General features: G+C 34.8%; 1 protein-coding gene across 1 annotated transcript; it reads left to right on the top strand.

The window, feature by feature from the left end:
* Positions 1 to 19,764: 19,764 nt before the first annotated feature.
* Positions 19,765 to 23,812, top strand: LOC121247607. The gene is made up of 2 exons (XM_041145984.1): positions 19,765 to 20,303; positions 23,144 to 23,812. Exons 1-2 carry the CDS (start codon positions 19,978 to 19,980, stop codon positions 23,559 to 23,561), a joined length of 744 nt encoding a protein of 247 aa, XP_041001918.1. The 5' UTR covers positions 19,765 to 19,977; the 3' UTR covers positions 23,562 to 23,812.
* The last annotated feature ends 550 nt before the right edge of the window (positions 23,813 to 24,362 follow it).

Below are 24,362 nucleotides of genomic sequence, written 5' to 3'. Positions count from 1 at the left end.
TGTTCCTAAATTTGTATTATCCTTAGTTACACATATTGATATTTAATTGCAAAAAATATGTTATATCAACAAGTATAATTGGGAAAAACAAATCTATAATGAATAATAATATTGTTAAAAAAATATTCTTGTATCAGTCTAATTGAAATTTTTTTGTTTAGTATTTAAAATCTCTTTAAACATCGTGTACCGAAAATTACTTGTCATTGGATAAAGAGAATATCTTCATGCAGACAGCTCCGTTTTTCTCCAAACAAATAGCCTCCAATGATGAGGTGCCATGTAGACCTCACACCCAAACTATTGTACTATGCGGTTCAGAGGAAAAAATTTCCTCTTCCCCCACCCAAGTCTCTTCTACCCTAGTTCCACTCTCGCCATTTTCGCACAGGCAGCTCCATTTTTCGCCGTTCCTGCTTCCCCTCTCTCGCCATTTTCGCACATAGCTGTTCCTTAACTTTGTTCTCTTCCACCAGGCCCAGGATCTCTCATTCTTAACCCTAACAAAGAAAGAAATTCTCAGAAGCGCTTCCTCACCAGTCTTAAAACCATCTAGTACTAGTAGTAGTATTTTCCAACCGTTTCCGGAATCGGATGAGGTTCTCTAGATCTTAACTTCTCGATTCCAGTCCATGTCTCTCTCGCCCAGTTCTTCATCTTCTCCGATCGACAACAACTGGGCAATGAAGATATCTAGAATGATGTTAGACAACAATCTAAGGCCCAAAAGTCTTTCTCTAGCGAAGAAGACAAAGATTAACCTCTATGCGGGACTGTTCGGGAACGACTTCGTCGAGGAGTTCGGTTGGGTTGGATAAATGGTGCCTTTTTGGTTGTGGTGGTACTGTTGGGCTGGCAGTAGTGGAGATGGCAACGAAGGTAATGGGAATTATTGAGATAATGGGAGTGAGAAAATGATGAGTATTACAAGAAAATGATCATGGCGTACCCTGCGACGCTCTTCTTCTCTCTTCACCGAGGCCAATAGATATCCACGAGAGTGGGAAATTTGTGTTTGCAATCTTGTGTGACGAGGTACAGCAACTTATTATGGGATTTTCTGATGTGTCACTTTTCTATTGGGTGCCAATAAATCCAATATATATAGGACTTGCCGGTCCAAAGAGGAACCGTTGAATAAAACAATTTTTTTTCTTTGTTTATTTATTTATTTATTTATTTTTGAAGCTAATATCCAAAATTTTATTAATAAACTCTCACTTTAACGGAAGAATACTACATACAATATCAATACCTTGGTCATTACATCAATACAAGTCTTGTAAAACATACTACTACTCTAAGATAATAAATAAATAAATAAATAACGTTCTATACAAAATAGAAGTTGGAATGGACAAGTTTCCACAATCAAATTAAGCACACTCAATAATTGTATAAATATATTGGTTTTAATACCCAATTAAATAGAGAAACTAAATATAGCATAGCTTGAGATGAATCCCATAACTCTCTCTGCCACAACCAGCAAATGAAGTACCTTTTATGTACCATCAATATTCAAATTGAGGAAAGCAATTGGGCAAAGCATCCAATTTCACTATAAAGAGTGTTGATGGCAAAAGTTGCACCACATGCAGAATGGAGGAAAGAATTATTTCTAACCCACGATGATGATCCAGGCTTTGATATGGTACTTTTTATGTTCATCTATAAAATAAATAATAAATAAGAGAGTAAAAATAAATAAAGAGAGTCACAGAGATTTACGTGGTTTGACATAAAAGTCTACATCCACGTCCACATCCACGGGTTGTTTAAGGGTAAAATCCACTATAATAGGTGATTTGCCAATCTATCATGGCCTCACATATCGCTCAATAAAATGAATAAATTTAAAATTTCGGGAGATTGAAGACGATGCCTCCCTTGAGAGAGATCATGTGGAGTCACTGTTGGTGGTGGAATATATGCGTAGAGAAGTTGTCGAAAGTCCCCCTCATTTGTAGAGATCTCCTCCTTTTATAGAGGTTTATTTTCTTCCTTGGAATGATTGAGTCCAACTTGTCTTGTGAAGCCTTTTCCTTTTAAGAGTCTGAGTCAGCTTCTTTCGGTTTATCTCTTCCTTGCCCTATCTCTTAGCTCTATCTCTTTTATTATTAGTGATAAGTTTTCAAAGGGTTGGACCAAGTCAATTTTATCTTTAACAAATGCCCGTAATTCTTATGATCGACTTGCTCAATAAGAAGGTATTGAAAATCTTCAAGTCAACCGTGATGGAGGTAACCTGTAGAAAACCACAGACAAAGCTATTTTTGGAACTGGTCCATAGTTTGTTGTTGTTATGCAATGCAATGGAGATCTCCATAGGTGATCCTCTATAAGAATCCATGAAATTTGTAGTATGGGCCTTCTAGGATGGGCCTCTGGGAAGTTTATTTGTAAGAATGTTTGCGTGATAATTGAATGTACTAATAATTGCATGTGACTGTTTATCGTTAGCAAAGTGCGCATATTTCTCTATTTGGTGATTGTTTTTGATTTTTTTAAGACGATCTCGTAAGTCAGAAAATATCCTTCTCCCAATTCTAGTGTAAAAGATTAGTCAATTCCACAGATGACGCCAATTGTTAATATAAAAAATTGCACGACAAACCAGAATGGAGGAAATAATTATCCTCGACCCACAATGATGATCCGGACTTCGATATAATGCTCTTTGCGTTCATTCATAAAATAAAGAATAAATAAGCGAGTAAAAATAAATAAAGAGAGACATATGGATTTACGTGATTTGACATAAAAGCCTACGTCCACAGGTTGTTTGGAGGCAAAATCTACTATAATAGGTGATTTTACAATTTTTCATGGCCTCATATATCGCTCAATACAATGGAGAAATTTAGAATTTTGGGAGGTTGAAGATGATGCCTCTATTGAGAGAGATCCTGTGGAGTCATTGTTGGTAGTGGAGTATATGCGTAAAGAAGTTGTCGAGAGTTCTCCTTATTTGTAGAGACCTCCTCCTTTTATAGAAGTTTATTTTCTTCCTTAGAGTGATTGAGTCCAACTTTCCTGGTGAAACATTTTCCTTTTAGGAGTTTGAATTAAATTCTTTCGATGTATCTTTTCCTTACCTTATTTCTTCCCTACCTTATCTTTTAGCTTTATCTCTTTTTTTATTATTAGTCATAGGTTTTCAAAGAGTTGGACCAAGTCAATTTTATCCCTTACAAAGAGGTTTTCTAGTGATCCATAGATGGACATGAAATGAATAATATGATAAAAATATAGAAGAACATATCTTTATAAAAGATATACACCAACTTACTTATTGGTTATTTGAGAAATCACCTATAAAAGAAAATTCTACATACATTCTCATCCTACTTTCAACTGCATGTGCACAATATGAGTCCTTCCCGTTCGAATCTCTACATTGAAGCCAATGGTCTTTTGCCCTTTATTTGTTGGTACAACTACAAATTCACGTGGGTTTAGCTTGATTGAGAATTGATAGGTGTGATTTCTTTGGGAAGGGTCTAAATTTTTCTCAATCTCCATGGATACATCCCTTTATCTGTTGTACCCCTAATTCCCCTATATATTCAACATGCTAACCGCAAGGAAACCCACAAAATCCACCAGTTTTCGCATATGCAACCATCGACCCTCTCTCCCAAAGTTTGCCCATAAACAGCATTGGTCCCATTCAAGTACCACGACCTCAAGTAAGGTCGTATCAGGTAATGTAATCTGTCCTCCTATTTCAAGTTCTTTCTTGTTTTTTGCTGGAATATTTATGTGTTCTCTATTGGTATATGTGGATATGATGTGTTATATTCTGTACCGTGACACATTGAGTGTTTTGGTTTGATTTTCTTGTTTGAAATTGGGAATTTCTGTAAGTTTTTTTTGTTGTTGTGAATTTCTGTGATTTGGGTGGAAATGTTTGATTTTAGAATTTTTGTGTTTAATTTGGGAAATTTTGTGTTTGATTTGGGAATTACCGTGGCACAATGAAATCCACCAGTTGACTTTTTAAACCCTATATGAGCAATCTTAGGCACATAAAGGAATGAAAATGCCAAACAAGTTTGAATATGTTGTGCTCTATTTCATGAAGGATCTCATTCCTTCACAACAATTCACATTAGGTTAATGCATACATACTCTTATTTATCATAAAAATATTCGATATCAACAGTTAGGCAAACAATAGACAAGGCATGGATGCACTTTTTATATGTATAGATTTGAAAATTTTTTATCCTAGGTACACACTACAACATATTTTCGGTGACATGTATGTTTGACGCAACAACAAGCACTTGACCATTTTAGTGCGGTGATCCTAAGAATGTCATGATAAGTGATTAATTGTGTCGAATGTGTTGTCGCCACATTAAGTTTGGACCTATTAACGTTTTTATCGCATTGGGGCGATATATCACAGCGATCTTGGGTCGACACAATAGCTATGCAGTTGGGAAATATGCTTGTAGTGAATTTCGTCGCCATTAAAGGTAATTTTGTCAATTCTATCACTCTGTTTTTTCTCCCCCAACCCGATACCCTATAATTTCCCATTTGCCTGTGTATACATCTAACAAACTACCCTAAATGCCCCTTCCCACCCCATTCCGTCACCTCCACACGGTAGCCACTTTGTCCCTCTCTCTCTATGCTTTTGCATCACAAGAGTGCTGATCTAGTGGATTGGTTTGGCTCTTTCACTCCAATCGATGCCAAATTTGAAGGGATGCCCACAATCACGCACACACCATCAAAAATCAGGTATGTAGGAAATGCAGACTCACTCCATTGATTCTCCTCTATCCCCCCTCTCTCTCTCCCTCCTTACTAACCTTTAATCGGTTTATCTCACCCCTGTCTATCGGGCTCTGTACCCCTATCATATGGTTTCTTTTGAACTCTTGTATGCTTTGTTTGGTTAGTGATGGGATAATTAGATGATGTCAACAATTTCCGATTATGAGATCCACCGGATTTTCTCTTTTCAATAAGCTCTGATGTTTTTGTGCATCTCCATCAGTTAGTGGAAGGGTTAATATTTTGCATGTATTTGAGTATCAATTGTGATAATCAAATTGAGTTAAAAATCGTATGGAATTTCATGGTTAATATATTTCAATGGTAGATGTCAGACTATTTCAATTAGGATAGTGAAAGACCTCATGAAATTTCAAGCACTCGCATCACTTTTTGATCTGTGTCATGTCCCCAATATCTCTCATCTAAAATTGCATATGTTTCTTTGTAACAGTTTTCACCACCACCCCAATCTTCTCCATTGCAATATGCACAGAATGTTAGGTTTTATTTCCATGAACTATTATTTGGGCCACGATACATCCCTATTTCATCATGATTTCTTATTCTAAAAAGTAATGACTGATTGCATGGTGTGTCTGTGTGTGTGTATATATATATAACTAAAAACAATATATGTATATGATGAAAGTTAGATATTAATTACTTAGTATATAATCTTCCATTTTCTTCATTATTGGTATTGTGTCTCAAGCACTAATGTATATATATTTTTGGGCTATGTATCATTAATTTATTGAGAATATAAAAATTTTTCTGATCCATCATTTTGTATTATACTAGAAATTCTAAGAGATACCCAAATCCTGAATTGTTTATATATATATATATATATACACACACACACACAAAAAGATTGGGCCGATTGGGGAACAAGGGACCAAGAGTAGGAGGGAGTCAAGATATATTAATTATACATTTCATGAGTTGGTGACATGCTAACAAAAATCAATTGGGTCTTGGTTCTACTGTACCTGAACTTCCACCCAATCTGCTTGTTGTTCTTAGAGCCCGATTTCACGAAGCATCTCTATTTCTTTATAATAGTATCATCTGGACATTCAAATGATTCCCACCTAATCATTGCCACCAAAAATTATTATTGTAAGATTAGATTGCTAATTAAGTTGATATTGTGACAAATGATTAATTAAGGAGTTAACTATATAGCTGCTAATGTTGGCCTACTTTTATATATCGAAGATACTTATAGAAATTTCAGGCATGGCCTTCTCCACCATAAGTAGGAGTCAAACAACAATATGTCTACATCTGTCCAATGCCTAGCATGCTTCTCTATTGCCTTGACTCTAACAATCTAGAATTATGGTTTTAAAATTTAGTTGTATCTTAAGATCAACCTTTTAGTTATATATTATTTCTTTAGACTATTGCTAATCCAATAATTCCTATGAGATGCCTTTGTAGACTTGGTGTCACTCAAGACGGATATCTTGTGGGGTACTGCATGTACTACACGGAGATATTGTGAAGTGTACTGTTGTGGGGCTGATAGCTTTTGAAAGAGGTATCTCCTCAAAACTCCAGTGATATGAATGAGTTACGTTTGATATTTATTATATACTTTGGTGGCACTAATAATGGGTAGGCATGATTATAATTTAGTCTTATAAGTATTGGCCTTAACTCAGTTTTAGATGACTGTCATATAAAGGCATCTTCTTATATTCGTTATAGTGGTTCAATGATATATAGATAGTTGGGAACAACATATTTAACTGTAAATAGTTTGATACTTTTAGTATGTTTCTTTGGAATTGAGCTAGTTTAATTTTTTGATGGTGTGATGGTTTTTTTCTTTTAATCAGCATTCTGTATAATGATGGTTGGAATGAACTATTATGGAATTTAGTAATGAAATGTCATATATTTCATTAATATGGCCTAAGTAGAATGTTCTTGGGTGCAGAGCTATGTCCGCTACATAATGAATTAGATTTGTGGTATTTATTAGTTTTAACATAGACATGGGGTTAAATTTGATATGTCAGTTTATTTAACTGGTTGGAAGTGATGATAGGCGCTGCTGTTGATGCCATCTATTTCATTAGTCTTATAACTTATTTGAACTTGGATTATTGGTCTTTCATTCCCATTTAATATTACTTTGTGCTTTAATTCTTAGAAAACATGGATGCAACAAAGGGTATATTACACTTCCATGATTGGTCATTGCTAAAGAGATGGGATGTACAGGTTCTGGGCTAATTTATATCGCACCATGCTTCCAATGGCTAATTTCTATCCCACCATGCTTCCAAGATAGGGAGGACAAATATGTTGTCTGCCACATGACTATAGAATATATTAATGTTGCCTTGTATATATTAAATATTTCCAGTTTGTCGCTGCTTGAGTATTAGTTACATGTTGAACATGTGCAAATGTATTGAGATTTTCTTGCATGTATTTCGTAGCTGTTGAACATTTCCAAGTGAGTGATTGGTACAATATCACTCACTTGGATGACGAAATACAAACTATAAGAAATATTATAATTTATGTGCACACTTTGATGGTTGGCCTCTACATGAAATATTGATGAATATATATTATTAGTTGGCATTGAATCTGTTTAAATTTTAAAATTGTAAGTACATTGGCCTATATGTATACAGATTAGTAAGTGGCCATAGAGTTTACATGTACCACTGGGATGGCTTGATGATTTTCAGGTTTTACGAAAACAATGCGGTTTGGGTTTATAGTCAGGGTTATGGTCATGCAAAATCATGTGTACAATTTTTTGTCATACACTTTAATTTGTTTATCCTCATTCTTTATAATAATATTTACAGCTTATAAAAGAGGGCAAATTATGTAAAGCATGATTCTTTATAATTGCAATTATTTGCTATGAAAATATTTATATGTACACAAGAGAGAAGGCCATTAACCAGTCCATTTGAGTCCTTATATTTGGACGCTAATATTTATTATTCCTATCATTAAGGTTTTTTTTTTTTTTTTTTTTTTTTTTTTGCTTCGTAGGGAAGAAATTTTGCGACGCTCGATTTCACTGGAAAGAGAAGCACTTTTGCGTGCAAAATCTCTTGTGTCGTGTAAAACTTTTTGAGATGAGTCTTTATCGACCATGTAGCGTTGAAATCAGTTGGACGTTAAAAAAAATTTGTGTCTACAATTTATGTTATTGCAGCGATTTTTTTGGATGGAAAAATGGGTATATGTTATAGTGACAGTTGTGAACAATCTATACATGATGGCACAAAACATAAACCAAAATCAATTTAGCACTTTACCCAAAACTTAAACTATGATGTTTTGGGTCAAAAGGTTTTGGGCCTACATATTTAGTTGGTAAAAATAAACAATGAAAACAGAGTTGCTATACATATAACTCACTATGTACATATAGGGTAGGATGCACATACCTTTCGAACACCAAGAGGTTCTTGGACACCTTTATCATTTGCCCAGTTGGAGTAAAGCATATGGTTATAAGGTTCTGCCTGTGTCCGTTGACTTTCTCAAAATAGGTTATAAGGTCATGGAGTTTACCCATCACTTTACATAGAGGCATTACCTTATTCATGGAGTTTATCCTTCACTTTAAATATTGTGTGATTTATATCAATAAGCTGTTAATTCAAAGTTGGTTATACATTACTATCTTGGTTAGGCAATTGGTTAAAAGTATGAATAACGTGATTTTTGCCTGTACGCTTATCAATTGTTCTTCTACTTGAAACCCTTTCTTGTATTTATAGTGCTACCCTTTACACTCCTCCCACGTAACTCACCGTCACCTGGTGTATGTATGGCCTATGTTATTGTATTTCATTTCGATTTTAAATTTAATGAATAGTTTAATTTATTCCCATAAACTACTTGATGCAATGTGCTTATATATTACTGTAATGCATCTGGGCATTGTGGCTAAGTTGTATGCTTATATGACACACTATTTAGCCTGCATATATATATATATATATTGTGTGGGTTCTTTAGCTAATATATATGGATGATCCAGAAAACACAATACGCGATCATGAGTTGTGGGGGGATGGACTGGAGGACATTTTCGTGGACATGTTTTATGCAGATGCCCTTAATGGTGCACTTAGGGCAAGAAAGATCACCTCTAAGGACCACACACGGTGTGCTAAACGTTTTACGACGGTAGGTATAATGGTGTTTGATGTGGGACAAATAAAGGGCAAACTACAGATGCTAAAAAAAAAAGAAGCTCTTTTTTATTAACCTTATGAGCCAAACTGGTATGAAATGGGACCCGAATACCAAAACGACTATAGGCAGTGAAGAATATTGGAAAAATGTGCTGAAGATAATGATTTTCTCCCTATTAAAAAAAAGCCCTCTACCATTTTATTAATGCTTGGAAATATTTATTACAGTAATTTGACATTCTGTTTATGTTAGGTGAAACTTGAATGGAGGATGTTCCGAACCTCAGGCTGCCCTAACTATGGCATGTTGTGCACCATCTTCGGCTCGTCTGTTGCCACTAGTCCACTAGCTCATGTGTCAACCCAACTACCCCTAGATAGTGATGAGGAGTAGCAGCTTGATGCAGAGATGAGACGCCGGGGCTTTGCATTGGGCAATCGACAGGGATTGCGCATTGATATTGATGACATGGATGTTTTCATGGGGATGGGGAAACCTTCAGCTGGTACATCGACACGTTCATAACATCGCCATTTGAAAGGGGAACTCAAGGCAAGGGGAACTCAAGGCAGGTGGAAGAAGACATATCAAACTGAGTCGCTAAGGTGGCTTGCACAATGATGGCGTGAAAGAAACATTATGAGGATAGAGTTGATATGTCCTTAAGATAGCGTAGCAAAGGCTCGTGTCCCCTAGTTAACGATGGGGGTTACGATTCGCTCAGTCACTGTATCACTTTATTGCAAGAGATTTTATCTCCACTACCCTTGAACGTATTCCACCGTGCAGTCAATCTATTACTTGATGTTTTTATGTTGTGAGTCTTCTTGGCAATGGATGAAGTACATCGACAAAATTGGGCCCGATATTGTTTAGCCGAAGTTGAGGCCCCTATTTTTATTAGTTGCTAATAGTTTATTTCATTGCTAATTTCTTAAGTTTATCTAACAATTATCTATGATTGTCTAAGTATTTATGCGGCTTGTTGGGTTCTAAACTTTTTCTAGACATAATATTTTTTCTTGATAAGTATAAGTTATTTGGATGTCATCCCTTCTGCAAAATTTTATTTATTTATTGTGTTGAGATATATAATGTTGGAATTGTATTTAACATTTTTTTACACCAGTACCAAAGAATGTGCTAGAGTATGGATGATGATAATTGGTCAGTAGAAAGTTTGTTAATAGACGTGAATGCCGATGGCGAAGTAGAAAGTTTGTTAATAGACGTGAATGCCGATGGCGAAGAGACATTCTCTGACGACGGTACAAGTTCTAGTGGTGATGAGTTCGAGCATGACGGAATTGAGCTCGTCATGCTTATTAGGATCATAACTTCTCGACCAAAATTTCATCTTAGAATGCCGTAACACAAAATCGGCCTACGGGGACATCAATATATTCTGGCACTTTTGAATAGAGATCCGTAGAATTGTAAAAATCTATTTCAAATAAAGGTTGACACATTCTGTTTGTTATGCTCTTTGTTACGGAACAATCGCTTTATGAGGGATTCTAGATGAGGGGTGACCGTCGAGGAACAAGTAGCCATCTTTTCTCTTCTAGTGGCACATGGACAAGGACAACACATTGTGGGTGAACGGTTTCAACATTCGAGTGAAACCGTTAACTGACATGTAAGGAGAGTGATGCGAGTCAGGCCTTATGCTCTCTTCGAACACATTTTATTGCCCCAACACACACTACTGGGGTGCATCCTTACATCTCAGGTAACCGCTGAAATTATCCTTAATTTGTGGTAAGATTTTCACTGTACTCTTGTAAAGTAGTAACTTGATGTAAGTACTTTGGATAGAATTATTTAATTTGTGACGTCCACAGATTCCGCTTGGGATCGGATGGACATCCGAAGTGTCGGGACATACAACACAAGGTTACCTGCCCCCGTTCATGATATATAAGATGCAATGTTCCTAACATGCATTTAGCATTATGCAATATTCGCAGCGGATAATTCTTTTTTCTTTTGCAATGCTATGCACCAAACTTATAATATCCCAAATAGTTAAAACATAATCCATACATACTTAACAAAATAAACATCCACGATTTTAGCACGGGTTTCAGAAGATTGTAATCCCAAAACAACGGGGACTTGGCTCCATCATTACAATGCCAAAGTGCACTATTGGCTAGTTCGTTGAGTAATTTGCGTAAGACAACTGGCGATATCGGAATACTATCCAAAGACCTAACTATGGAGGCTGCAAGCTCCGTGTTGCGTCTATGGCATCTAGCCAACCTCCTCTAGTCTGCTAGTGTCTGCTCCCTACTCTAATCCTGGCACATTGCCTACCATTCAGGAGATGGTAGTTGGGACTACCACGGTGAGATTTGTAATCAAATCTAAGCAAGTTAACAGGAAACTTCCACACAGGTTAATGATGCATGCATGGCAGTAAAAGCATGAATGCATAATCAAAGTCATATGTAAGCATAACATAACTTGACATATAGCATGACATAAATGATATAACTTAAACTGGAACTAAAACTTAGCTTGACGTGACATGACATGTATGTGAACTTAAAACATAACATGAACTAGCAACATAGCATGAACGTGAACTTGAAACATAACATGGACTTGAAACATAGTATGAACGTGAACATACATAATTTGAATATGAACTTGAGCACAATATAACATAAACATGAACATGAACATGAACATGACATAACATGAATGCGAACTTGAACATAACATGAACATGAATATAACATGACATGAACATGAACTTGAAACTTGACATGAACGTAAACTTGAACATAACATAACGTGAAACATAACTTGAATGTGAAATACATGAACTTGGAATCTTATTCGATAAACTTAATTAATAAAAGTGACCAAACGGGTGCTACACGGGTCCCCTTGAGCCTTGTGTCCCTGCCGATTACCGCATCACAACACATGTGTCTATACTAGCTGTGAGTGCGTTAATACGTAATCCACAGTTGTTGTGGCCCCACGTATTCTACGTGTCACAATTGTTGTGTCTCATGTAGTATATGCTCCACAGTTGTTGTGGCCTCATACTTCATGCTTTACAGTTGTTGTGGCCCCATTAATTGTTTGTGCCACACTTGCTGTGGACACACATAACATAAAGTGTGACTCCATCGGCATTAGTGTTTGACGCGCTCCAGTGACCAGCTAGTTAGACCTAATTCGCAACCTATTGACTGTACTTCGTCAATCTAGGGAATTTCACACCTAGTTAGACAATCCAACGTGAACAAAGGAGTTCCACTAGGATATTATTCCATTCTAACGCTTAGGGTCGTGATTGACATGAATAACTTAACTGGCATACATGACATCTCGTAACGTGACGTGACATGACATGAACATGACATAAAAGACAGAAGTCCTGAGGTAGCATAACGTGACATGAATGTAAGATGATAGACATGACATTCTTTGAGACATAAATGTAATATAAAATATTTCATAACATGGCATACATGTAACAGACAAAATTTTGGAACATGACATAACATGTAATAGACAATATTTCGTAATATGGCATAACATGTGACAATGAATATTATGTGACATGATATACATGTAACAGATGACATACGTAATGTGACATACTTGCAACAGATAGTAACATATGACAGAATATATTATGTAATAGATAAGATTTTCATGACAGAATAATTCATATAATAGATAAACATGTGATGACATGGCATGACATGACATGACATATATAACAACATACGAACATAAACTGTAGTTCCCTTACCCATCACACATACACAGTAAACTGATAGTAAATTAAGAGCTAACTTACCTCTATCGTCGCATTCTACGAGAATAAAGCGCGAAACACGAGAAACTGTAAGAGGGTATTCTAAAAGTTAGAACTTTAATTACTAGCAATTAGAAATGTGAAAAGAGTCTACATGTGAAAAAATGACCATTTTACCTTCTACATGTGAAAAAATGACCATTTTACCCATAATTTAAGGATTTCACATCCTAATTCCAAAAATTACCAAAATTTACATTCTTCATGTAAATTTTGTGCTAGACTCAAATATCAACTCAGAAAAATTTAAAACCATTCACAACTATAGAAAACTCACAATGGCCGAAACATTCATAGGTCATTTCTCTTATTTTGGTTGCAATTTCTTCCATTATCAAAACCCACGATTAAACCAAAATTTTGTAACAAACAACTACCTATCCTAAGTTTAAAAATACACTTAAAATATCCATTAAGAAAAAGCTAATCATCAAAACCAAACTTTTTGTAAAAAGACCCAAATTTGTTAACAAAAAGTAAACACCTTAAGTCACAAGTTTTGGCCTTCATAAAAACATCTCCAAGAATTCCAAAAAACAAATCTTACTTCTAACAAATTCATAACATCATCCTAAGATCAACCATGCTTTAAATCATCAAACAAAAGCTACCAAAAATCACAAAACAACACTTGTAGTTTTTGGTTTTAAATTTAGTCCAAAACAGAAACTTTCTCTCCACTAATTTTGATCAATCTCTTGATTCTTGGCTTAAACACAAGTGATATTCAAACTAAAACATCTCATGATTTAAAAATGTGTCTTGAAGAAGTTCCAACCATTAAACTTAAAATCACATGGTTAAAACTCAATAAAACATGGATCTAAACCGAAAACATCAAATCTTAGGTATAACCGAAATCCTCTTACATAGAAAAATCATACCTTTAAAAATAATACTAAATATCTTCAAAATAACATCCTAACATGTATATAAGAGACTTAGGATCATCATATAAAAATATCAAAATCTTTGGAATAAGATCAAACCACGAAATATTCCAACTTTCCCAAAACAAAAACTGTTTTTCCACTTCTAGTTTTCAAGTTTCTAAATTTAAGGAAATCTATCATCAAAAGGTTTATCTAAGAAACAAAACCAAAATGAACATTCATAAACACATGCTAACAACACTTCATAAAATTTTCGGACCAAGATATGTCCAGTAACTCTGTCAAAAATTTCAAAACATATCATACTCTCTTGTTTCAAGCCCAGAATGACCTTTCTATGGTTAAAAATATTTTTGACCAATCAAATGAGTATGGAATGAGACTCATAAGATATCCTCGTAAACTAGACTCAAAGGTAAACAACTTTTATGAAGGAGTCATAGTGCGAAACTACTTACAAATGGTCAAAAATGGCCACGTAAAATGACCCAAAAATCTGTCCTAAAGAGCTCTTTTGGGTTTCTCTCTAAGAACGGAGGGAAGAAGTGATAAAATGGAGAGAAGTGTGTCTTGCATGATTTTAGACTCCTGGAAGGGGAAGTTATGGGCTTGAAAGACCCTTGATTGAAGTTGGCTATGCGACATAAAGTAGAGAGTAATAAGAGCAAAGGACTGCTTGCAGCAGCTGTGAGAGATGGAGGTTGATGGAGTCGACTACACTAATGGGTGCAGCCAATGACAGTGGATGGTCTGCCATGTGGGGGAGAAAACTTTTTCAAGAAGTTTTGCCAAGGTGGCCAAATTCGTGGGCCCCAACCAAGTGGGCTTCAATTTGGGATTTAAAGGTGGTTTGGTTAGGGCTTGTGATGCTATCAAGCCCAAAACCAATTTTTCTTAGCCCAATCAAATTTTCAAGGTTTACAAAGTTGGATAATTATGTCATAACAAGGATTTGATTAATTAATAGTATATGGAAATAATTTAATCAAGTGATTAAACATAATGTTAGAAATCATATTAAAAAGGGTTTGGAGGCCAACTTTAGGGTTTGGCGAAATTGTTTAGGGTTTTGGTTTCAATCAAACTTTTGGGATTTCAATTGGATTCCAACCATTTAGGGTTTTGTTAGGGTTGAAACCCTCTTTGGTCTGACACAATTTGGTTGATTAGATGAAACAAAGTTTTGCTTAGGTGACATGATCTCACACCTTGACTTCCTTCACAAATCCATATAATAGTTCCTCATGGTGCCAAGTGTCTAATACTATTCACTATATGTGGCTAAGATCTTACCAAATGTCCAAATAAAACTTCTCTAACCTAATTTGGACATTCTATACTGTGATTTTGAAAACACTGCATTGTGTGCGCTTATCAAAGCTACTATTCACTCTAAAAAAATGCATAATAAACTTAGTACAGAAAAATTCTAAATATTCATATTAACCTATATTGAAAATCGTTTACCGAAATTCAACCCCGAAATGTCCATAAAAAATAATTTCACAATTTCAAATAGGCGTTTCGTCCGAAATTATAAAAATGAGTTATTGCGCCATAAAATCTTAAATAATCATCTGAATCTAATGGCATAGACCAAAACACATTCTGATACTTCTAACTACCTCAAATAATTAAACTCATATTTCTAGCATCATAATAAGTGATAATACTGACTATGTTGACAGATTAAAACCTGCGAGATTGGTTGATTCGTAAAAATTTATGAGTTTTTCACGAGATTCCTAAAGTCAATAGAAATTCTACCAATGAATTTCTAGTGGGTTGTTACATAATTTTCATTAACTTGCATTAATTATGTAATTATTTGCTTATTCGTCTGCACAATGATGCCTTGGTGCGATGGATGGTACCATGATGGATGCCGTTGTACTTGTTGATGTATGTGAGTCATTTCGCAACCGGCATGGGCGAGTTGCCCAAAATGTGTTGTGTGTATGTGACTTCAATATGAAGTTCACATTTGTCTACAATGGGTGGGAAGGAACATCGCATGATACTCACGTATTCCTCTTGCATTTACTAAAGGGGAAAGCCAATTTACATGGTCACCCGATGGTAAACCTCTAATATTATTTAATTATTTGTAAGCAATTGTATTTTTATATATTTTTTAAAATGGGCTTGTAAATAACCGATTTTTTGGTTGAAATGGGTTAATAGGTTATTATTATTTGGTGGATTTGGCGTTTCCATGTAATTTGGGACTTATGCCCCCATATCCCAAGAAATGTATCATAAGATTGATTGTCGTAGTCAGCGGTCATTTATGGGGTATAATGATTATTTTAATTATCGGCATTCATCAATTTGTAATATAATCGAATGAACATTTGACATTTTGAAAGAACCATTTAAAATTTTAAGATTTAATGCATGGATATTCAGTTGGGCGGCAAGGGCTCATCGTGACAACCTATTGTATGTTGCATAATTTTATCAGAATGGTGACTCCAAATGACTGGTTGTTCGAGTGATGGACTAGGTTGACGCTCGATCCAAATGGTCTCGCAGTTGGTGACACCGCAGAATCATCATGTCATTCTGGTATGAGCACCGAATCAACCCAAGCTATGGTTGCAATGAGGGATGTGATTGCCATACCTATGTGGGCAGATAGGGATGACAATTGAATGTTATTTTCCTAACTGGGTATGTATGTAATTTTATTTTCACTGTAAGGATGTACTTTTATTATTGAAATTTATAAATATCTACCAAGTATATTTCAAATTTCTCAGCAGTCTTTGAATTTTGGTATTTTTTAAACTTTATTAGTTAAACGAATTAAATGAGTTTGGAATAAGCTAACGTTGAGAATTTTAACATCCAACATTCCAAATCATAACGGTAATGTTGTATATACACGAAGCTTGGACATGTATGTAACTTTTTTGCTAGAAATGGGTGATAAATTTTTGTTGACGTAATGCGAATAAATTATCAATGACTTTGTTTTTTTCCCAGACCCACCCATAATTGTTAATATTGACCCAGATAAAATAAAGGGTTTGGACTGCAATAACCAACGGCATTAAATAATTCATAATTCAAAATTAGATTGATATATATTATAATAAAAATTTCAATTTTTGAGAATTATTGATTAATCAAAAGTTGGAAAATGATTTGTTATTAATTATGTGATTTTCTTGTTGATTTGGGTATGTAATTTATTAATGGCTATTAGTTAATATAATATATTTATAAATAATACTAAATCACTACAAATATCATTCAATAATTGGTAAGATTCACAACTATCAAATCACTCAAAAAATTAAAACCATCTCATTCCACTTTTAAATCCAAACACACAAATTTTTGGAAACCATCTCAACTCAACAATCTCACTACTATTTACAAACTATCTCAACTCATTATTCAAACGATCCCTAAACCTTGGAAAGACAATTTTGTGTCCCTCAACGTAATCTTGCTTTGAGTTTAGTTTCGGATTGAGTCTTGATATTTTTACAAATTAAATATCCTTGTTATTAGGCTGGAAAGTGGCTCTCCCATTGGCCCAGTTGGGCTAATGAATTTTTATAAAAAAAATTAATTTTTTGATAGTATATTTTATTTTTTTTAAAGAAATATTTTTATTTATCAACAAAGATTACAATAATGATGCAATACAAGATGGGACATCCTCAAGATCAACGAGGATTTTAGCAACATTGAGTGCATCTTTAGCTAGGCCATGAGCCAAATTGTTGTAACTTCTAGGAATAAAATTAACAGTAGCTGAATCAAATCTCTTCATCACTTGTTGAACATCATGAACAAGTAATCCAGCTTGACCCCAACTTTCTTTGTTGCCCTTAATAGTAGACTCTACTTTTTTTCAAAAGAAGTACACGATACTTGTATAACATATAATTATATCTAACATATTTACTCACTTTATTTTAAAATAAATGTGTAGCGCTTGTATAGTTTATAATTACAAATATCATTTCTCTTTTTAAAAAGAAAGGCTGTTGCATGTTGGGTCCACCCGCCTGGATTTTCATTGCTCATCTACAACCATGTATACATGTTAAGAAATTCCTACGTTTTCATTCATTCCCAAGCTAGCTCCAACTGATTCTTCTTCCTTTCTCTCTCTCTCTTTCTCCTACCTGTCAGCCCCCAAACTATCTTGTATCTTACAAATTGTATCAAAATAACTAAAATTGATATGAATTGGGAAATAACAGTCTACGTTTAACTATATATATCACTGTGAAGACAACGATTAATAAACAATATGAGATAATCTTGACCATCAAGTTTTAATGAAATACGCTATTTGACAATTCCCTTTAGTTAAAGAATACTATAAACTAATTGTTATAATGTTAAAGAGTAAAATTATTGTTCAGGCCCATATAGTTTAGACTAATTTTAAACTAATTATTATAATGTCAAGGATAAAATATTGTTCTAAACCTTGGGGCTTGGACCTTTTACATAGTAGTATATGTTGCTAAAATTTTTTTTGAACTGGTACTTAAAGTTCTCGTTTGATTATACAGATGAGATGAAATGAAAGTTGAATAAAATATTATTGAAATATATTTTTTTCATATAATTTTTATTTTGTGATTTGAAAAATTGAATTATTTTTTATATTATATGTGGAAGTTTGAGAAAATTATAATGATTTGATGAAATAAGATGATTTGTGAAAACAAACCAGGCCTTAAAGTGATTTCTCAAATTGATCTCTTCATCTAGGAGTGCTATCCGCATGATGCGGGGTGGGGGTACCCTTCCCGACCTCGCCCCCAGCCCCTGTGCCGAGGGAAGGGGTAAAAAATGCCATCTGACCCGTCCCTGCCTAGGCCAATTCATTGGGTCTAAAAATTATTTTTGAATCCAAAAAAATTATAATATAATTTAAATTATAAATTAAAATTTATAAATACAAAAAGAACTTAAACTCATTAAAGTTATATTTTGGATTGTTTTGGCCCCCTAGGCCAACGTTTATAAAGGAGGTCAATGTAATCCAATAACTTGAATACAGTTTCAAGTCTTTAATAAATTGTATATATCTATATACAATATATTTATTTATTTATATATAGATAAATATAAAAAAATATTTTTTTATATATATGGAGCGGAGCGAGGGGGTGGGGCCCCGTTAGGGTCGTCCCGCCCCCTGCCCCCGCATGGGCAGAGCGGGGTAGCCCCCCACCCATGCAGGGGCGAGATAGAGGGTTCGGTCTCGCTGTCCACCCCTATCTTCATCAATTTAGCGGCGACAAATACTCATATGCCACATAACTGTCCCGTATAACAAATAGAAAAAAGACAGCCTGCCCGCCCATGCAGGGACAAGATAGCGGGGTAGGCCTCGTTGCCCACCTCTATCTTCATCAATTTAGTGGCGACAAATACTTATATGCCACGTAACTGTCCCATCATAACAAATAGAAAAAAGACACTTGTTATGTTATATAAAATACACTTAAGAAATATTTACATCACACGTAGTGGATCATGCCTTAGGCGCTAATGACGTGGAAATGAAAGAAAATGCTAATAGAGTCCTTCAAATTTATTGTTTAATTTTATTGTTCATATATTTTAATTTTTTAATTTATCTGTTTTTACTTATTAATTAAGAAAGTGATTATTAATAAAATTATGTAATTTTTTTCTTAGGTTTTGTTTATTTTTACATATAATATGAGATGAGATGAGTTGAGATAAAAGTTAAAAATTAAATAAAATATTATTAAAATATATATTTTAATATTATTATTGTTATGGAACTTGAAAAAGTTAAATTGTTTATTTTATTTTGTGTGTGAATTTAAAAAAATTTATAATAATTAGATAAAATGAGATGAGATAAAAATGATTGTAAAAATAAATGAGGTATGATTAAGAATGTTAAAAAAATACTTAAAAAAAATATCAAAGGAAAAAACAAAAAAATTTATAACGAACAGCATGATCCTTCTAAAAAAGACAGACATATTTCAACCGCCAATCACAATTTTTGTTTCTATTATTAATTACTTAATTATCCCAATTATCCGAAAACATAAGCTCATTATCCAAACGGATTTCCTTTTCGTCGTCATTTTTTCGCGATCCCAGTAAAGCTCAATCAGAGATTCAGAAAGTTTCCCGTTCACTTTCCCCGGAAAATGGAATTATTTTCTCGCCTGATATTCCTCTAGTCTCCTCTTTTCCAAACCTTAAACTTTCCTCTTCGGAAGTTTGGACTCTACGATGGCTCTTCTCATCCATTCCACTGAAATTTCCACTCTCCCGAGGTTCATCTGTAACCCTAACCCTAACCATAAGTATCCCAAAGGCTTCATTAGATTGAGGAACAATGGGAAGGCTGGGTCTGGGGCCACGGTTCAGGTTTCGGGCCTGGCTCAGGGTGTGTGTTTGTACGGACAATTCTCTGCTCCGGCGAAACGAGGTTCGAAGCCGAGCAAAGAGGAGGAAGAGAAGCAGAATTACTATGTGAATATGGGCTATGCGATACGGACTCTCAGAGAGGAATTTCCCGCGCTTTTTCATAAGGAGCTCAGCTTCGATATCTATAGGTTTGAATCTAGGAAAATAGTTTGCTGTTGCATATTTGTTTTTGTTTTGAATTGAATGTAACGTCAATCAATTTAGCGAAAGAGTTGTTTACTTCTTATTTTTGTGTAATGGCAAAAAGTAAGGAAAAGAAAATTCTGAATTTGATCATGTTAGAACTATATTCGGTTACTAAGAATTTATATGGAAGTATTCCCCACTTTTTTGTTGTTTAAATTGAAAATCACATGAAAGGCTAACATTAATTTCTATATGATAGTACAGCCTAGTCATCATTATGATTCTGTAGCTTTCTCCGTTGTTGTATCAAGTAAGTCTATTTGATGGCTTTCAATCTATCCGTTATCTGTTATTTTGACTGTTTTCGTTGTTATCATAAAAAATAAATTAGGAACGATGATCTTTGTACCTACTTTCTTATTCAGATTGTGATCTTAAAAGTTAGTCATTTTATTTTATCACACTGGTTAAGCAATTCCCTATCTCAACAATTTGTTGAGGGAGTTATCATCCATTTCCTAAAATTAGAAAAGCAATCCATACCACTTGAAAATAAAGAAGGTATTGAAAAAGGGAAAACACTTTAGAACATCTCTGACGAGACAGAGCTGAGTATCAGCTGGCCTGAAAGCTTTACAGACATCTCTACATGGAAGTTTAAAGGAAAGAAACTTTCAGATTGTATCCCATTAGATTAAGAGTGCATGCACTGCAAGCATGGAAAAGATGTATCCACATTCTTGACTTATAAAAAATGGATGTATCTGCATTCTATGTCTGTGGCTCGTATTCTTCATTCATCCTTTGATAGATTAATAGGGTTGCATGTCAACAACAATATCAAGGATATTAACATCATTATTGTGCAATGTTAAAACATTACTTCTAGGTGATAGTAGTGAAACAGGGAGGCTAGATAAGTCTCATCTCTAATAATTGAATAATATGCAAACTCCCTTAATTTCTAATGGTCCAAGTTACATCATCATATGCAAATGACATGGCCTATTTTGATAAGATAGCAACTAAACAACGTAAGTAGATAGAGATGCCAACAGCTAAGTAGATAGAACTGGAAATAGCAAATCGAGCTCTAAATGAAGTAAATAATTTGGTTTCCTTAAAAAGCTCAGCTTCTTTGACAGTTGATAGTAGTTGATAGTTGTTGATGCCATCAAAGAGATACATTAAATCTACTTGCATGTCTTGATGTAGTTACAGATAGGTTCACATGTTCAAATTTATAATCACCTACCATACACTTCCATCCATGCCAAAGAAAGTTTGTTGGGAAGTGAACATGTAAATGGTGGCTCCTTTTCCAGTTCTCTCAGTTTTGTGTTATAGATGCAGAATATCTGTGCTATATATTTTCACATGTGTTGATGCATTTTTCCGGCATGACTGGAGCCCAACAATACTGCCTAATGGCCCAAAATGATGGCTTGGGCATTGATACAGTGCTCGGATGCTCATTCACGAAATAAATAATGAATAAAGCATAGAAATGCAAATAAAGAGAGAGAGAGAGACATAGATTTTCATGATTCGGCATAGATACCTACTTCCACAGGTTGTTTGGGTGCCACTATGTTTGATGATTGTATAGTCTCTTATGACCTCACCTAACTCGTAGGAGAAAATAGTGTTGAAGGGATGTTGAAGAAGATGCTTTCCTTTTAGAGAGAGTGAGAGAGAGAGAGAGAGAGAGAGAGAGAGTCCCTTGAGTTCTAGGAAAGTAGTAGAGAGTCTAGATTTGTAGAGATCTCCTTCTTTTATAGAGGTATCTTTCATTCTTTGGAGTAGCTGAGTCATACTTGCTTAGTCACTTTCACATTTTTGTATGCCAGTCAACCACTTTTAGCTTTATCTCTTCTTTGTTTTATCTCTTCATTTTATTCTTGGCAATGGGCTTCCAATGGGCCGGACCTAGTTCATTTTATATCCAACAATATGTGTATATGAATGCCATATGTTTTGACTTTTGAACTAGGATGGCCAAGAAAGATGTTGAAAGAACATATATATATATATATATATCTTAATTTTTAGAGTTTAATGATTGGGGTACTCTTTGTTGTATGTCAAATTTTTGGAATTATGTCAAAACCATTGTTGTTGAAGATTATGGAGGAATGAATTTTCAGTATCAGGCATACACATGCCAACAAAACGAAGGAGGTTTCAGGAAATTCTGTATGGAAGTTTTTTTATCTCTTTCATTCGATTATATTTCAGTAATAATGCTTACAGTTTTCTTCTTAAAGAAAAGTTCCCTTTATTGAAAAAACAACACCACTATGCACAACAACTGAAACCTTTAGAAGCAAACTATGCCATTTACAGGTATGATAAGAACTTGAAAGAAAACAAAATGCTAGTTTCTAAGGCTAGGGGAGCCTGCTCTATGCAAAGTTTAGATTCCAATAAGATTCTTTGGCAGTTCATAGCTAGATGTGAGAAGAAGGTCCTGCCTAGCAGTACCCTGGTTAGCTCGCCCATTTGCAAATTTGTACCCTTCCTGTAAGACATGCTGTACCTCCAAGTTAAAGAAGAGCAAAAGGTGTGAGATGTCTTCCCACAGTCTGTGATATTGCCAAGGTGGGGAGGGAGCCCTCCTTATGCCATTTAGCAAGTGGAAGAATGTCCGTGCTTACAGTTTGAAAGTAAAGTGTGCCCATATATAGATCTATATTTATGGCAAGAATGTTGTATTTGATTGTCTTCTCACATGCTTGATAGCCTAGATGAGACTTGTATGCATTTTTCTGTTCACAGGTCTGATGAAAACTCTGCCTACCATATATAATTTTGTTAATAGTTTGCTTTCTACTTTGGACAGGGATGATCTCATATTCAAAGATCCGCTCAACACTTTTAGCGGCATTGAGAACTACAAATCAATCTTCTGGGCACTACGATTCCATGGCAGGATATTTTTTAGGGCTTTGTGGGTTGACATCATTAGTGTGTGGCAGCCCACAGAGAACGTAATTATGGTTCGATGGACTGTCCATGGCATTCCACGAGTCCCATGGGAGAGCCGTGGTCGATTTGATGCCACCTCAGAATACAAATTTGATAAGAAAGGAAAGATATTCGAGCACCGAGTTGACAACATTGCTTTCAACTCACCTACAAAGTTCCGTGTGCTGGCTGTGGAGGAATTAATCCAAACTCTTGGTTGCCCCTCAACCCCTAGACCTACTTATTTTGAAATTCTTTCTCCACCTTTGTTGAAGAGATGTTATCATTACTGAAGTGCGTTCAATAGTTTTGGTGCATGTTAATAAGCTATGTGAAGTAAATATCTAGCTAGAGCTTCCCATCCTTTCCTATGTGAATCATAAAGTTGGTAATTGACTTATATAGTGTTTTTGGGTTGATCTAATTGTTAGAACTAGCAATATGAACTATAGTGGCGTGTTGTAATTACTCAAACTTTGTCAAGTATTTGTTTAAACATTGTATAGTGCAAGAATAAATGCAAGCTAGCTCCTTCATTCCTTAATTGGTTCAGTGTGTACTTTGATTTTCTACTATGCTTGTATTTCGTGTATTTTTGGACACTCCATAAGGGATTGAAACTGTGAATTACTTTCTCCCCATGTTCATAGGGGTGAAAGAGAGATACCATTTGGCAAGAAAAGGGTGTTAATTGGCATTATCAGTGCCATTTCACTCTTAAGTTTTTGTCAATTAGTTCACAGTGACATCAATTGAAGTATTTTCTAGTTTTCCTTCTTATTCTCTTTCCCCCAAGACGGATTTCATGTCCATTGTAGTTCACATCTTTTTTCACGGTTTGGTTTGCATTCTAATTTTATATTCCAATTTTATAACGTATAAGTAAAATTATCTACCCATAGATGACTTATAAATTCTTTGAGAGTAGATTCTTCACTAACTGTTACAATAATTGGAAAGGGTAGATTTCTATGTTCGTCATCCGAATTTGAAGTTGTTAATTGGTATCTAGGATAACAACTAAAAAACCAAAAAGAGATTATCTACGTGGTTAGCATCATGAGATGAAATACTCAAATTTAACGAAATTTCAA

The sequence above is a fragment of the Juglans microcarpa x Juglans regia genome, chromosome 1S, assembly GCF_004785595.1.
Source record: "Juglans microcarpa x Juglans regia isolate MS1-56 chromosome 1S, Jm3101_v1.0, whole genome shotgun sequence".
Taxonomy (NCBI): domain Eukaryota; kingdom Viridiplantae; phylum Streptophyta; class Magnoliopsida; order Fagales; family Juglandaceae; genus Juglans; species Juglans microcarpa x Juglans regia.
This window is presented reverse-complemented; position numbering and strand designations above follow the sequence as displayed.